We start from the raw sequence: 14,228 nt of genomic DNA, 5'->3' as shown, positions 1-14,228 counted from the left end.
TGGCAGTCCAGTGGTTAGGACTCTGCGCTTTCACTGCCGTGGGCCTGGGTTCAGTCCCTGGTCAGGGAACTAAGATCCTGCAAGCTGCGTGGCATGGCCAAAAGTAAATAAAATAAAAAATAATAAATAAATAAATGAAGGGCCTTGCAGGCTGGGACATCGGGCAACCTTGTTAAGAGAGACAGATAAAGGAGAAAATGACCTGAAGTGGTACCAACGATTTTTAAGCTCAAAGTATGCCACTGCCCTCAAGCTGTGACAAACTAAACAACCCAGGCAAGTGGCCGCGGCGCAGGTCAAAGGGGACCGACTTGAGGCCCGTTCCCGTCGAGCCAGCTCGCGGACAGGGCTCGCGCTGCCGGGCACCGGGGTGTCAAGCAGTCTCCTCTTAAGACCTGAGAAAGACCCTCGGGCTGGGCGCCCCCTTCAATGCCGGCTAATGGTCCACTCTGGCGCCAGCTCCCGTCCCCGGGGAGGCGGCTCACGTGGGTCTCCCCTGAAAGGAGAGCGAGGTTTGCAGGAGCTCCTGCCCCAGTTCCCGCTGCCTCCCGCTGGGGCCAAACTCGGCTGACAGCTCCCTGAAGGTGGCGCTCACGCGGCGGGCCCCGATGTGCCTGCGGTGGATGGCATGCTTCCACTGGTGCCGCGCGGCTCGCGTGAGCACCAGCAGAGCGCGGCGGGGCAAGGGGACAGCCACCTCCACCTCCCGGCACGGGACAGACCTGCCGGGGGCCGTCGCGCCTTCCACCAGGGCCTGCGGGAAGCCGGACGGGGCCAGGCAGAGCAGCAGGCTGCCGGGCGCCTCCCGGGACATGGACAGCACAGTGGGGGACAGCAGGTTGAGGCTCACCAGCCGCTCCCCCCACAGCCAGGTGTCGTCCAGATGGGGGTCGATGGCCGAGCCCCGCTCCGGGCAGTAGTCCAGGTTACACTGCTCCACGGGCCGGAAGTCCTCCAGGACGGGGTAGAGGCCCATTCTCCGCACCACCTCCCGGCTGAAGCTGGGGAGGCCCCGGAAGCCGGCGGTCTTTAGCTTCTGTTTCCGAAAGTTGACTTTGGGGCCGTAGTCCTGAAGGATGAGGACAAAAAGGAAGTGGGAAATTGTCTGAGTTTACAGAAATGGCATCACACGCCAGGGCTGAAGTATCCAAGCACAGTGACCAAGACCAGCAAAGATTTCGGACTTCATGGAGCTGACATTCTGGCAGGAGGAGGCCAACACCAAGGAGATAAATATAAACAGCAGACATCAGATGGCGGTAAATGCTGAGGAGGAAAACAAAGCGGGGCGGGGGGGGATGTGAAGCATCGGGGGAACGTCGGCCCAGGTACCCCAGGAAGCAGAGCTGGAGACAAGAGGCCCATGCACGGGTGGCGTCCCCAGGACGTGGTGCTGGGGAGTCGGGAAGGAGCCGAGCGAGGCAGGGCAGGCCAGCCCACGGCAGCGTTACCCATCTGGTCAACACTGGGTGCAACTGGGCTTCAGGACCACAAGGGAGAAGAGTCTCCACAGGACCCAGCAGCAGTTCCACCCCTAGCCTCACACCCAAGAGAACTGAAAACACACGTCCACGCAGAAGTCTGTACTAGACTAGTCACAGCAGCAGTATTCATGACAGCCAAAAAGTAGAAACAACCCAAGTGTCCACCAACAGATGAATGATGAACAAAGAGTGGTCCATCCATCCAATGGAATAATATTCAGCCACGAAAAGCAATGCAGCATTGCTACAGGCTGCAAAGGGATGAACCCTGAGAACATTATGCTCAGTGAAAGATGCCCGATACAAAGGGTCACATGTTACATAACCCTAGGTATACGAATGTCCAGAAGAGGAAGATCCACAGAGACAGAAAGTAGATTAGTGCTTGCTGGGAAATGAGGGAATGCACAGGGACTGGTAATGGGTACGCATTTCCTCTGGGGTGATGAGAATGTTCCAGAACTAGACAGTGGCGATAGTTGCACAACACTGTGGATACACTGAAAACCAAACCAGTGAATTATACACTTGAAATGGGTGGATTTTATGATGGGTGGCTTCTATTTAAAAAACAAAACAAAGACACCCTAGGGAGGAGCCTTGTAGATACACCTCAGGTCTGTGGCCTGAGGGATGGGGGGCATCTAGCCGCACCCCTGCTCCCTCGGGTCCCTGCCTCGTGGAGGGTGGCTCCATCTGCTGCTGGAGTCTTTCTCCTTCCCTGTTCCGCATGGCTCAGTGCCGGGGCCCACCAGCTCCTGCGGGCCACCCCAACTCCTTGGCAGCAGCACGCAGAAAGGCTGGGACAGGCGGGCTGCGGCCAGGAGACTCCGAGGAACCCAGGAGGTGGGGGTGACTGCCGTGGGGACAGCAGACAGCAGCAGAGAAGACAAAGATCGGGCTGGCGGCCAGGGCAGGGCCTCCTGGGGCATGGTAAGGCCTCTGTGTTTGCGTTGAGATGGGAGGCCTGGAGGGCCTGTAACAGAGCAGTGACTCGATCCAACCGGATGTCGGTGGGATCACTTCCTCCCTACTGAAACCAACTGAGGAGGACCGAGGGCTGCCCAGGAAGTGCTAGAGGCAGGTGGTGGCAGCAGCAGGGGGTGTGTGTTCTCAGATTCAGGATATGTTTTGAAGGAATACAGAGCTGACAGGAATTACCAATGAAAGAGAGAAACGTGGAAAGATCCAGCGTTTCTGGCCTGAGCAGGTGAAAGATGGAATTTGCCAAGGTGGAGCCACGGCTCAGCTTAGGGATGCCAGGGCTGGAGATACGAGTGCGGGAGCCCCAAACTCACCGACGTGCGGGGCCGGGCCTCACTGAGATCAGTAAGGAGTGTCTGGAGAAGGAAAAGGAGAGGCCTGAGGACTGAGCCCGAGAACCAGCTGCAGGCTTTAGGCAGGAGGTGGGCGATGGAGGCAGTTTTTGAGAGGGTTAAGCGGCAGCAAGAAGAGAGGACCTGAAGAGAACGGAGAGCTCTCCTGAGAAGCTCTGCTGCAGAGACGAGAGAGACAGAGCTTACTGGGAGGCCGGTGGGAAAGAGCCAGCCTTGAGGACAGAAGGGGGCGATGCGGGACAAGGAGTTCCGAGGAGAAGGGCAGCATCCGGTGCGCAGCTGGAGTGGGGCTCGGGAAGAAGCTGGGCACAGGCGAGAAGGGAACGTCTGTAGATGCACCTGTTCCCTCAGAGAGGCCTGGTCGTCACGGGGGAGTGAGGAGGGGAAGGAGAGGTTTGGAAAGAGGGCAGCAAAGCGAACGACCTGCCGAGCGGGAAGGGCCCGGCTCGGGATGGAGAGCCAGAGCCAGGGCGGCCACCAGCAGGGGGCGCGGGTGCTGGACCCGACCAGGGCTGTGGGTGAGCAGAAAGAGCCTGTGCAAGCAAGAGGAGAAAGGGCGAGGGGCACCTGAGCAAGTGCCTGTACTAACTGGTCACAGAACTGAAGATGGGTGAGGACACATGACAGGAGGGGGAGGGAATGTGGAAAGGTGGCCGATGGCTGGTTCGCAGGTCCTGGAGGGGGCGAGGATTGCTGGGGGTGAGGAACAGAAAAGGAGAAGAGCGGACCCAGGGAGGAGGGGACTGTGATGCCCGGCAAGGGAAGGTTCAGGATCTGGAGGCCCAAGTATCAGTGGGAAGAGGGCTGGGGAGACTAGAAACTGATGGGGAGAACTTTGGACAGGGGGGTAGGGGGATGGGGGGCAACTGGCAGCCTTCGAGAAACCCTCTGTGAGGGTCACCAGCACTAGGCCAGCTGGGGAGAGGGCAGAGAGAGCTGAGTGGCCATCTGCCTTTGAGCCCCGCCTCATGGGAAGGTGAGCAGGCCATGCCCAGGCCCCTGGCCCTGCCCCTTCCCAACACACCCCATTCAGCAGCCCTGCCCCCACCCCCCACCCCCGCCGACTGTCACCTAATGGCCCTGGGGAGTGGTGGGAGGTGGCTGCAAAGGAAGGCCCTGAGAGGGAGGTGAGCAAAGGGGCTCTGGGGTCAGGAGCCTGGCACGGCCCCGTGGTGTGACTGCCCTCTCTGGCCCAGCTCTGGCCCAGCCTACCTGCTTCCTCCGCCCGGACTGTGAGAGCTTCCAGGGGTCGCGGTCCATCAGCCGTACCATCTCAGCTTCTTCCACCGGGGTCACAAAGTCCTCGATCAGTGTCACGCCTGGGAAGGGGAAGGCCCAGCCTTCAAAGTCGGACTCCTCGGCCCCCACAGCCCAGCCGGTGTCGGCGTAGTAAATGAACCGGTGTGTTTTCTGCAAAAGAAAGACAGGGATGGGAATTCCCTGGCTGTCCAGTGGTTAGGATTCGGCGCTTTCACTGCGAGGAACCCAGGTTCGATCCCTGGTCAGGGAACTAATATCCCGGATGCCACTTGGTGCGGCAAAAAAAAAAAAAAAAAAGACAGGGGACAGGGGTCCTGGAGTCACTGGAGCCCTTCCACACACTGCACACACACGCCCCGAGAGGCAGCCCCACCCAGCATTGCACCATCCCCTGCAGCACTTTGGGAGGCAGCTGGAGTCTAGAGGGAGGCGGGACCCCTGCCCAGGGCCGCCTCCTGGGAAAGGCCCTCAGCCCCTGCCTTTCTCACTTTCCCGGCTGTAAAAGGGAAGAGAGTACGCAGAACCATTCTTTCATCCTCCATTTTACAGATGAGGTGACTGAGGCTCCGCAAAGTTAAGGAACTAGCCTGAGGCTGCACAGCTGGGGCGCAGCCTCCGAGGCCACACTGTTCCTGTGCCGCTGTGGGGCACTGTCTGCCCTCCCCAGGCTGGTGAGGGCTAAAGAGGAGGACTGTGTGAAGGCAGCCAGCCCTGACCAGGAGCTGGAGAAATCTGCTCCCCTAAAGCTGAGGCCACGGGCCTGCCCAGGAGGTGAGCAGCACATGCTGGGAGGCCAGAGGGAGAAGCCCTTTCCGGCCACAGTGTGGGTATCTCTGGGGCCTGCCCTACACTGTGGCAGCCACTGGCGCTGCCTGAATTTCCCATCAAAAAAGAGCAGGGCCTCCCTGGTGGCGCAGTGGTTGAGAGTCCGCCTGCCAATGCAGGGGACACGGGTTCGTGCCCCGGTCCGGGAGGATCCCACATGCTGCGGAGCGGCTGGGCCCATGAGCCATGGCCGCTGAGCCTGCGCGTCCAGAGCCTGTGCTCCGCAACGGGAGAGGCCACAACAGTGAGAGGCCCGCGTACCGCAAAAAAAAAAAAAAACGAAAGATCAAAACTGGGAGTTCCCTGGCGGTCTAGTGGTTAGGATTAGGTGCTTTCACCATCATGGCCTCAGTTCAATCCTTGGTCGGGGAACTGAGATCCCGCAAGCTGAGTGGCACGGCCCCATACATACATACGTACATAAAATTTTGGGAAAAAACCTCACAAAAAACAGAGGAGAACTTGCCAGTCACCCAGAGGAGTGCCAGGCTGACAACCTCCTGTGGCAGAGCCTTCAGGATCTGCCTCTGGTTCTGAGCAGAGGCCACCCTTCTCCTGGGCCTCCAGCCAGTGACCCAGCACAGGCCTGGCCATTTCTGCCCAGCGTGGGACTGCCTACCAGGCCGTCTTTGCTCCGGAGCTTCCGGTTGTGTTGGCCAGGACTCTGTCAGATCTACAGGGCAGTCTGAGGTGTTCCCTGCCCAGTGAATTCTGCGTCCTCCCGCTTTATGTTCTACAGGCATCGCCAGCACCCACACCCCAACCCTGAACCACCGTGTCTCTGTCTCCTGGCACCTCACATGGGACACACGGAAAGTTAAGGGGTCATCCCGTACATTTCACTCGTCCCTCAGCCATCAGGTTGGGAAGATGCTACCCCCACGGTGCCCTGAGCCTCCACGCCCACGGCCATGGGCACAGTTCAGACCTTTGGCAAGGTCTGAAAAACTCTTTTTTAAGAAAGTTTTAAACTGTGGTCAAATATATACAACCACATATACGTTACACATTTAAAATTGATCCTCAGCCACGTTTTAAGTGCACATTTCAGTGTGTTAAGTATTTCACATTGTTGTACAACCAATCTCCAGAACTTTCTCACCTTGCAAAACTAAATCTACCCATTAACACCTCTCCCCCTCCCTTCCCCCCGCTGCTGGCACCCACCATTCTTTTCTGTTTCTGTGAATTTGACGACTTTGGAGGCTTTACATAAGTGGAATCATACGGTATGTCTTCCGACTGGCGTATTTCACTCAGCATAACGTCCTCAGGGTTCATCTGTGTGGTGGCACGTGCCACACTTTCCTTTCTTCCTTTTTTAGGACTGAATGATATTCCACTGTACGGATGGACCACATTTTGTTCTTCCTTTCATCTGTCCGTGGACACTTGGGCTGCTTCCACCTTTTAGCTATTGTGAGTAACTGCTATGCACATGGGTGTACAGATATCTCTTCATGACCCTGCTTTCAATTCTTTTGGGACCATATCCAGAAGTGGGATTGCTGGGTCATATGGTAGCTCTACATTTAATTTTCTGAGGAACCGCCACTGTTTTTCACAGGACGTTCTGAGCTTTTGTCACGGACACTGTGACAGTTTCTTCACTGGCTTCCCAGCCTCCTTTCCTTCCTATCCACCCCTCCCCTTCCCAGGATCTTTCTAAAATTCACAGGTAACTTCCTTTAAAACCCTCGAGAGCTCGCATGGCCCTCAGAACAGGTCCCGCCCGCCTTCCGTGGTCAGGCCCCACCGACCTCATCTTCCTCACCTGAAGCATCATCCGCCTTCCCCAGGCCTTGGCCCGGCTGGAAGGCCCTTGCCCCGCTCAAAGCCTCTGAGTCCTTTTTTGTTAATTCGTTGGAATGAGTTTCCTCCTTGCCCGTTTCCGTCCAAGGCCTTCTGGGGCCCTCTGCCCTGGTTTTCAGCACCCCCTACTCTCTCCGTGTCGTCTAACCACGAGCCCCTGAAGCTTCCAGCCCCAGACACGGGGGGGCTACGTTTGCTGTCAGACTCCCCCCGGGTTCCAGAGGTGAGCTGTGGTCGGACTGCATCCACGTCCCAGCCCCTTTCCCACTCCAGGCCCACTGCTCAAAGCCCTCATCTCCTCACCCCGCAACGCCCCCATCGCCAGGGCCGCTGACACGGTTTGATCCGGAGCCCGTCTTCACGGTCAACCCGGGCCTCAGTTTCCCCGGATGAAGAACGGAGTTGTGGGCGCGGCCCCTCTCCCAGCCCTCACCTGGTGCTGCCAGGGCTGGTCACCTCCGCGCTGCCGCTCGCAGATTAGACAGGTCCGGATACCCTTGCAACCACATTCCCGAAGGACCTCTGGGGCCGCCACCGCCGCAGCCGCCATCGCCGCGTCCCGGCAGCCGGGGCGCAGGCGCGGGACCGCGGGCGCCGCTGGGAGTTGTAGTGCGCGCACAGGGTACGAGGTCCGCGCGGCCGCTTCCTTCCGGTCGCCGCCGCCGACGGATTCGCGCGGCGCCACCTCCTGGAATCGGACAACCGCCGGCGCCAGCACCGGATTCGCGTGCCGTCGATCAGGTCCCCGCGGGCCGCGCCTCCTCGCCATGGGCCCCCTGTCGGCGCGGCTGCTGATCCAGCGGGGGCGACCCAAGTGCGACCGGCTGGGGAAGATCCGGAGCCTGGAGTAAGGGCCGGGGCCACACCGCCCTCCACCAGGGCCTGGGTCGGCGGACGGTCGGGAAGAAAGCCTGGGACCGTTCCTCTCTCCCTGCCCGGCCCCGTTATCAGCCTGTCGGTTCGACAGAGTCTTTAATCATTCGGGACAAACGCCGTTCTGTCGTTATGAGATGGGTCAGGTAGGCCCGGAGCGGCATTACCTCAGAAGAGGGTCCAGGCTGCTAGGGAGACAGTCTTGCAGAAAGAATATGGAGCAACCTGTTGAGAGAATTACAGAGGACTGGGGAGCACAGAAAGCCCCCCTAGAGGATCAGGAAAAGCATCCTGGAGGGGGCCAGCTGCCCCAAGTTATAAAGTAGGGACAGGGTTAAAGTAAGTGGGGGAATGTTGCGGATCGGCCATGCACGCAGGAGAAATGTCAGGTGCCAAAGCCGTCGGAGGCAACCTGGGCTGCCGTGCGTGCGGGGTGGGAGGCCTGCCTGCCCCCTGAGCCCGCCCTGTCTGCCCCTCTCCCCAGCCTGTCAGGGATGAATCTGCTCTCAGAGCACTTGGACCCCAAGCTGCTGAGCCGCCTGAAGCAGCTGCAAGAGCTGGACCTCTCCAACAACCAACTGGAGACGCTGCCCGCCAACCTGGGCCTGTCCCACCTGCGCATCCTCCGCTGCGCCAACAACCAGTTGGGCGATGTCACTGTCCTGTGCCAGTTCCCACAGCTCGAGGAGCTCAGCCTGGAGGGCAACCCCTTTCTGACAGTAAGTGGGCGGCCCCGCATCCCGGGCCAGCACCCTGGGGGCTCGGGCTCAGCCACAGGCTGGGGTGACCCCGAGCCGCTCTCCTCCCTCATCCCCCAGGTCAGTGACAACCTGAAAGTTTCCTTCCTCCTGCCCAAGCTCCGTAAGGTCAACGGCAAGGACGCTTCCTCCACTTGCTCTCAGGTGGAGAACCTGAACCGGGAGCTGACCAGCAGGGTAAGGGGCGGGGCGGTGTCTCTGGTGCTTGGGAGCAGTCGGGGGCCTTGAGGAGTGACAGAACTGGACATTTGGAGGACACCAAGGGGGGTTACAGGGGCTCTCTGTCCCAACCCCAAGTGGCCCTGAGCCCCTAGCCCGACCTGTTGCTTTGAGCTTGGCTGTGGCGCTTGGCCTCTTGTCCTTGGAGGTCGTGCCCTGGCAGGGGAGGCTGGGATGCTTTCACGGTGACTTTACCCTGGGCCAGCTCCTCCCTTCAGGGGCCTGTCTCTCCCTCTGTGTTGCTTGGGTTTGTGCAACCTGCAGCTGAGAAAGCTGTGATTCGGGGAGGCATCCCAGAGGCGGTGAGGTTGAGGCAGCTCTGGCCCTGAGATTAGAGGCAAAGGTGCCACAGAAGGTCCAGGAGAGCCGGGGTGGGCTGAGCCTGAATCTGGTCCCTCTCGTGCCAGGTCACAGCTCACTGGGAGAAGTTCATGGCCGCACTGAGCCCAGAGGAGGAGGCTGAGAAGGCCCAGGCAGACTTTGTGAGGTCGGCCGTCAGAGACGTCCGCTATGGGCCCGAGTCCCTCAGCGACTTCACCCAGTGGAGGGTATGTCCTCACCCCGCTGTGCTGGGAGTCGCTTCTCCCAGCTCCTCCCTGGCTGCCATAGCCTGAGCCACCCTGGAGGTCTCTGGCCATGAGGGGATGTGGGGAGTGGGCAGGTCAGGGAAGGAAGCCCTATGGGCTGGAAGGACTCTTCCCCAGCTCGGGAAGCACCCTCTGACTGGGCGTCTGGGGAGGGGCTGGAGGCCCCCGGGATGTGCTCAGCTTCCTGATGGCCTGGCTCCACCCAGGTGCGGATGATCTCTGAGGAGCTGGTGGCCTCTGGTGGGACTCAGGTGCATGAGGCAAACATCTCAGAGAGGCCCCCAAAAGCCACCACTATCCAGGAGCCTAGGGTGAGTGGTTCCATGGGGCTCCCGGGCTCCCAGGGCCTGCCCTGGCCCTTCCTGCCTAGGGAGGCATTAGGAAGGCGTCCTGGCAGTGTGCCCAGGAGATGGCCTTCTATGCTCGAGCTGGTTCCCTCTGACCCTGGTACCCCTGGCCTCCCGTACCCATGGGAGAGTGCAGTCCAGCCTCTGATGGGGAGGAAGGAAGCCCTGGGCAGATGGACACATGGTCACCAGGCCCTCGGGTTGCCCCCGCCCCCTCCTCCACAGGCCGGGCCAGTGGCCTCGAAGCGGCCAGGTGATGGCCCAGTCAACCTCTCTCCCAACAAGCGGGTGTGCACCTCCCCGTTGGCCCAGGTGGAGGGCAGCCCTGTGGGCTCTGCTGGCAGCCAGGTGAGCTACCAAGGTGGCAGGGGGTGTGTGGTGGGAGCAAGGCCCGGGGGCAGCCATGACCCCCCTCTGCTCCCACAGACTGCCCTGCAGCTGGAGCCCCTGCACTTCCTGCAGTGCCACAGCAAGAACAACAGCCCTCGTGACCTGGAGACCCAGCTCTGGGCCTGCGCCTTCGAGCCAGCCTGGGACGAGGGCACGTCCTCGGCGGGGGGCAGGCGGGGCGAGGGCCACAGGGAACAAGCAGGGCAAGCTTTCTGGGCACGGGGCCTGGGAATACCACGTGCAGGGGCCGCCTGGGTGGACAGGGGAATCGGGAGGGACAGAGAGCTCAGAGTGTCCTCAGGGTCAGGAGGAGGGGCTGCAGTGTGTCACCAGGCTGACCTCTCAAACAGGGCAGGCAGGGGCCACATCCCAGACCGTGGCCACGTGTGGTGGGGAGGCCGTGTGTGTGATCGACTGCCAGACGGGCATCGTACTGCACAAGTACAAGGCGCCTAGTGAGGTGAGTGCCGGTGCCCTGCTCCTGCAGGGTGGCAGGCAGAGCCTTGGCTCCTGGGGGTAGGAGCGCTGGGGTCGGGGGGCCAGACTCGGCCATCTACTCACCAGGTGACCTTTTTCTTTGATGCTGGGCTCCTGTTCCCGGGCCTGATCCTGCACGCGTGTAGCTCTGCCCCTTGGTGAGCCCTCCCCTTCCCTCCCCAGGAGTTCTTCTCAGTGGCCTGGACAGCCCTGACGGTGGTCACACAGGCAGGCCACAAGAAGCGCTGGAGCGTGCTGGCAGCTGCAGGCCTGCGGGGCCTGGTCCGGCTGCTGCACGTGCAGGCCGGCTTCTGCTGCGGGCTCATCCGGGCCCACAAGAAGGCCATTGCGACTCTCTGTTTCAGCCCCACACACGAGACCCACCTCTTCAGTAAGACCCCCTCCCCGAACCTCCGGGGCTCCCTTAGCAGCCGTCCTGCAGCCTGACTCCTCAGGACTCCTTCCTGGGATGGCAGGGAGCTCCTGTGGCTGGCGGGCCTCATGCTGGCTGCCGAGGTCAGCGCAGACCGGTAGGAACATCAGGGTTTCATGGACAACTGACCAGGCTTCAGATTCTGTCTCTTCCCCCAACCTGCTCTGTGGCTTTGGAGGTTTCTGACAACCTGGGCCACGTCTGTGACCTGGGGACCTGGGTGGATCCCCTGGCCCTCTGGGTGTGATGAGGGTGATATCTGAGCAGAGACTTCGGGACATGGCTGCGTGGCATGGGGCACATAGGTTAGAGTAAGATAAGGATGGTAGGCCCTGGAGTCTTTCTCCCAGCCGTGGCCCTCCCTCCCTGCCTTGGGGCCGTGGTCTCAGCCTGGGATACAGCCTGCAGGAGGGAGCAGGGCCTCCTCAGGGCCACCTCTCTCCTTCCCATCCCCTCCTCAGCGGCCTCCTATGACAAGCGGATCATCCTCTGGGACATCGGGGTGCCCAACCACGATTACGAATTCCAAGCCAGGTGATGCTTTGCGGCAGGACTTCGGGGGATGGGCATGGGGGTGGGCACACACCTGAGTTTGTGGCCTCACGCCCTCCCTCTCACCTGCCGGCAGCCAGCTGCTCACACTCGACACCACCTCCATCGCCCTGCGTCTCTGCCCCGTCGCCTCCTGCCCGGATGCCTACCTGCTGGCTGGCTGTGAGGGCGGCTGCCGTTGCTGGGACGTGCGGCTGGACCAGCCTCAGAAGAGGAGGTGAGAACGGGCAGGGGTGCCCTGAAAGCCAGTCCTCGGAGCCGGGCAGCCCCCAGTCCAGGTGTCTGACCCCAGGCACACCTGCTGCAGTGATGCCCGCAACACGCCCCCTGCCCTGGGCAGCCAGAGGCTGTTTTCACGGGCCTCCTCAGAGCTGCCCTGTCCCCACCTCCTGCCCATCTCTTGAGGAAAGGTCCATTCCCTCTCTAGGCTTGATCACCTCATCACTGCCCAGGTCCTGCCACTCACCAGCAGTGTGACCTTCCTCTGCCCAACATGATTTTGTCATCCACAAAGTGGGGACAGTAACTCACATCCCAGGGCTAGTGGAGGACAACGGGACGGTGTCTGGGCCAGGAGAAGGGCCAGAAGGGCCTGGTGGAGGCGTGTGGCTCTTCTGTATCACCTGGAAGGCCTGAGACAGTGCTCGGCAGGGGTCCCCTGGCCTTGTGAGGCCCAGAGCCTGGTGGGGGAGACAGGCATTAAAACCCCCCAGAGTGTGATTGATGTCAGCTACAGAGGAAGGAGAGTAAGGTGCTCCGAGAGGAGCAGGGAGGCCGAGGGGACTCCGAGGTGACCAGTGGCGGATGGACAGGTCCTCAGGCTCATGCTCTCCATGAGTCCCGAGGGAGTCAGGTGGACAGAGGCAGGAAGGGTGCTCACACGGGGGAAGCGCAAAGGGCCAGTGGCAGGGACAGCTGGCTGACCAGGGAGAGCTGGCCACAGCTTGGAGAACTGGAGGGATTGGCACAAGGTGATGTGGCAAGGTTGCCTGGGCCAGAGGATATACTGGCCCTGTGGGCCCTGGTGAGATCTTGAATTTTATCCTGAGCATGGGGAATAGCGTGGGAAGAATTTTAGGGCAGGTGGCAGGAGGGAACTGTAATGACACCTCAGCACAGACCGTGGCAGTTGTCCAGCCAGGTGTTGGTGGTGTCCCCCTGCCACACCTGGGAGTCAAGTCCTGGGCCTGCCTTCTCCCTCCCTGCCTGGTCCCCAAGTCCTGTGGCGTCTCCCCCACGTCTCAGATGTGTCTGCTGCTCGTGGTTGGTACTCGGCTGCCTTTCTGGCTCCAGGACTCCGGGCAGCTGCTGGGTGGCCTCTCCAAGCAGTGTGCCCGCAGCCACTCCCCACTGTCCTCAGCGTCAGAGCAACCCCCCGCACCACCAAGTCTCTGGGCCTAGAAGCACCCACTCGGCCAGTGAACTGCTCACCTCACTCAGCCTCGGAAGCGCTGCCTCACTCCAGAGCCCTTCCTGGCCATGTCCCTGCGCCCCCTAAGTTGCCACCGCCTGTGACTCGGCACACTCAGGTGCTGGCTCCCCCCTTCCAGGGCCTGGAAGCCAGGGAGGGCCCAGAGTAAGTGCCCAGCAGGTGTCTGAATGAGCGAGCGGCCCTTTGTGTGCAGCCTTCCTGGCTGACCAGCACTTCCGCTGCCCCACAGGGTGTGTGAGGTGGAGTTCGTCTTCTCCGAGGGCTCTGAGGCAACTGGACGGAGAGTGGACGGGCTGGCGTTCGTGAACGAGGACGTCGTGGGTGAGCGAGCTTAGCTCGGGACAGTCTGGCTTCCTGGGACCCAGATGGGCCCTGGTCAGGCCTTCTGGGGTCACTTCTCCCTGGGCTGGGGTTTAGGTCCGAGGGCTTCGGAGGGGTCCCCACTGTGGGACACGAGTTGCCCGGAGAGGGGCCCCCGGGCACAGTTCTTCACTCTCCCCGACAGCCTCCAAAGGGAGTAGCCTGGGCACCATCTGCCTGTGGAGCTGGAGCCAGACGTGGCAGGGCCGGGGCAGCCAGTCCACAGTGGCTGTCGTGGTCCTGGCCCGGCTGCAGTGGTCGCCCACCGAGCTCGCCTACTTCTCACTCAGCACCTGTCCTGGTGAGTCGCCTGCCGGCCACCCCTAACCCTGCACCTCTGGGAGCTCCGCCCCACCTGATTCCCGTCTCTGTGCTGGCAGGTGAGGGGATGGTGCTCTGCGGGGACGAGGAGGGCAACGTGTGGATCTACGACGTCAGGCCCCTCGTGGCGCAGAGGCCCCCGCCGCCGGCCACCCCGCAGGCCCCCACGCAGGTAGGCATGCGCACTGCGGTCCCCGCCAGGGCTGGGGCTGCCTGGGGGCCCGTGTCAGGAAGCAGGAGCCCAGCGCCCTCTCTCTCCCCTCCAGATCCTTAAGTGGCCCCAGCCCCGGGCCCTGGGCCAGACAGTGAGCAGGACCATGGTGAACACGGTGGTGGCCGACCCCACCTTTACCTACCTCACGGCACTGACGGACTCCAACATTGTCGCCATCTGGAGGAGAAACCAGCCTTGACTGTGGGACGCAACTTACTCAGCTTTTAGGGTCGTGAGGGGGACCTTCTTATCGGTGACTTTTTTTTTTTTTGGTGACTATTTTATATTAAAGTCTACTGTGTAAGAGAAGCCTGAGGGGAGCTGTTTGTGGGCCCCATCAGGTGTCCGCCGCTGAGTAAGGCAGGCAGGCCCGGCAGCTGAGGCTCCCAGGGCAGGGACGCCTGGAAGCACACGAGCTTTCAGTTCCTTCTGCTTGAGACGCCGCCGGGCAGCCCCAGGTTCCCGGGTTTTGTCCAGAATGAGTTTGTTCCTGCCACCCTCTCAGACAGAAATCTGGCTCCCTGGGCTAGTCCTGAAATGAGGCCCC

At 61.1% G+C, this 14,228-nt stretch overlaps 2 protein-coding genes across 12 annotated transcripts in view; one reads left to right on the top strand and one right to left on the bottom strand.

Annotated features, from left to right (window-relative positions):
- Positions 1 to 7,487, bottom strand: part of ALKBH4 (alkB homolog 4, lysine demethylase) — a 77,728-nt gene extending 70,241 nt beyond the window's left edge. For 8 of the 10 annotated variants that reach the window (XM_049698874.1, XM_049698869.1, XM_049698867.1 and 5 more), the window contains exons 1-3: positions 7,152 to 7,487; positions 4,034 to 4,231; positions 851 to 1,069 (exon numbers count right to left, since the gene is read on the bottom strand). In XM_049698874.1, the coding sequence (XP_049554831.1) occupies positions 851 to 1,069; positions 4,034 to 4,231; positions 7,152 to 7,487 (753 nt within the window). Of the gene's footprint in view, positions 1 to 149; positions 1,070 to 4,033; positions 4,232 to 6,073; positions 6,969 to 7,151 lie in introns of those variants that run through there. The other 2 variants (XM_004268832.3, XM_049698875.1) reach the window with 2 other exon arrangements.
- LRWD1 (leucine rich repeats and WD repeat domain containing 1) lies at positions 7,431 to 13,990 on the top strand. 2 transcript variants are annotated; one of them, XM_033426388.2, is made up of 16 exons: positions 7,431 to 7,565; positions 8,076 to 8,310; positions 8,410 to 8,526; positions 8,976 to 9,116; positions 9,362 to 9,466; positions 9,728 to 9,850; positions 9,929 to 10,043; positions 10,243 to 10,352; positions 10,553 to 10,760; positions 11,264 to 11,336; positions 11,431 to 11,571; positions 12,715 to 12,930; positions 13,016 to 13,107; positions 13,292 to 13,447; positions 13,527 to 13,639; positions 13,734 to 13,990. In XM_033426388.2, the coding sequence occupies exons 1-16, from the start codon at positions 7,486 to 7,488 to the stop codon at positions 13,878 to 13,880; spliced, it is 2,172 nt and encodes a 723-aa protein (XP_033282279.1). In that variant the 5' UTR covers positions 7,431 to 7,485; the 3' UTR covers positions 13,881 to 13,990. The 2 variants fall into 2 exon arrangements, with proteins under 2 accessions (XP_033282279.1, XP_033282280.1); XM_033426389.2 differs by lacking the exon at positions 12,715 to 12,930.
- Positions 13,991 to 14,228: the final 238 nt, after the last annotated feature.

This window comes from Orcinus orca, chromosome 16, assembly GCF_937001465.1.
Source record: "Orcinus orca chromosome 16, mOrcOrc1.1, whole genome shotgun sequence".
NCBI lineage: Eukaryota > Metazoa > Chordata > Mammalia > Artiodactyla > Delphinidae > Orcinus > Orcinus orca.
This window is presented reverse-complemented; position numbering and strand designations above follow the sequence as displayed.

Coding starts and splice junctions, on each gene's coding strand:
- LRWD1 (XM_033426388.2), top strand. CDS start 7,486: ATGGGCCCCCTGTCGGCGCGGCTGCTGATCCAGCGGGGGCGACCCAAG. Junction 8,311..8,409: donor AGGGCAACCCCTTTCTGACA/GTAAGTGGGCGG, acceptor CTCATCCCCCAG/GTCAGTGACAACCTGAAAGT. Junction 13,640..13,733: donor CCCCGCAGGCCCCCACGCAG/GTAGGCATGCGC, acceptor TCTCCCCTCCAG/ATCCTTAAGTGGCCCCAGCC.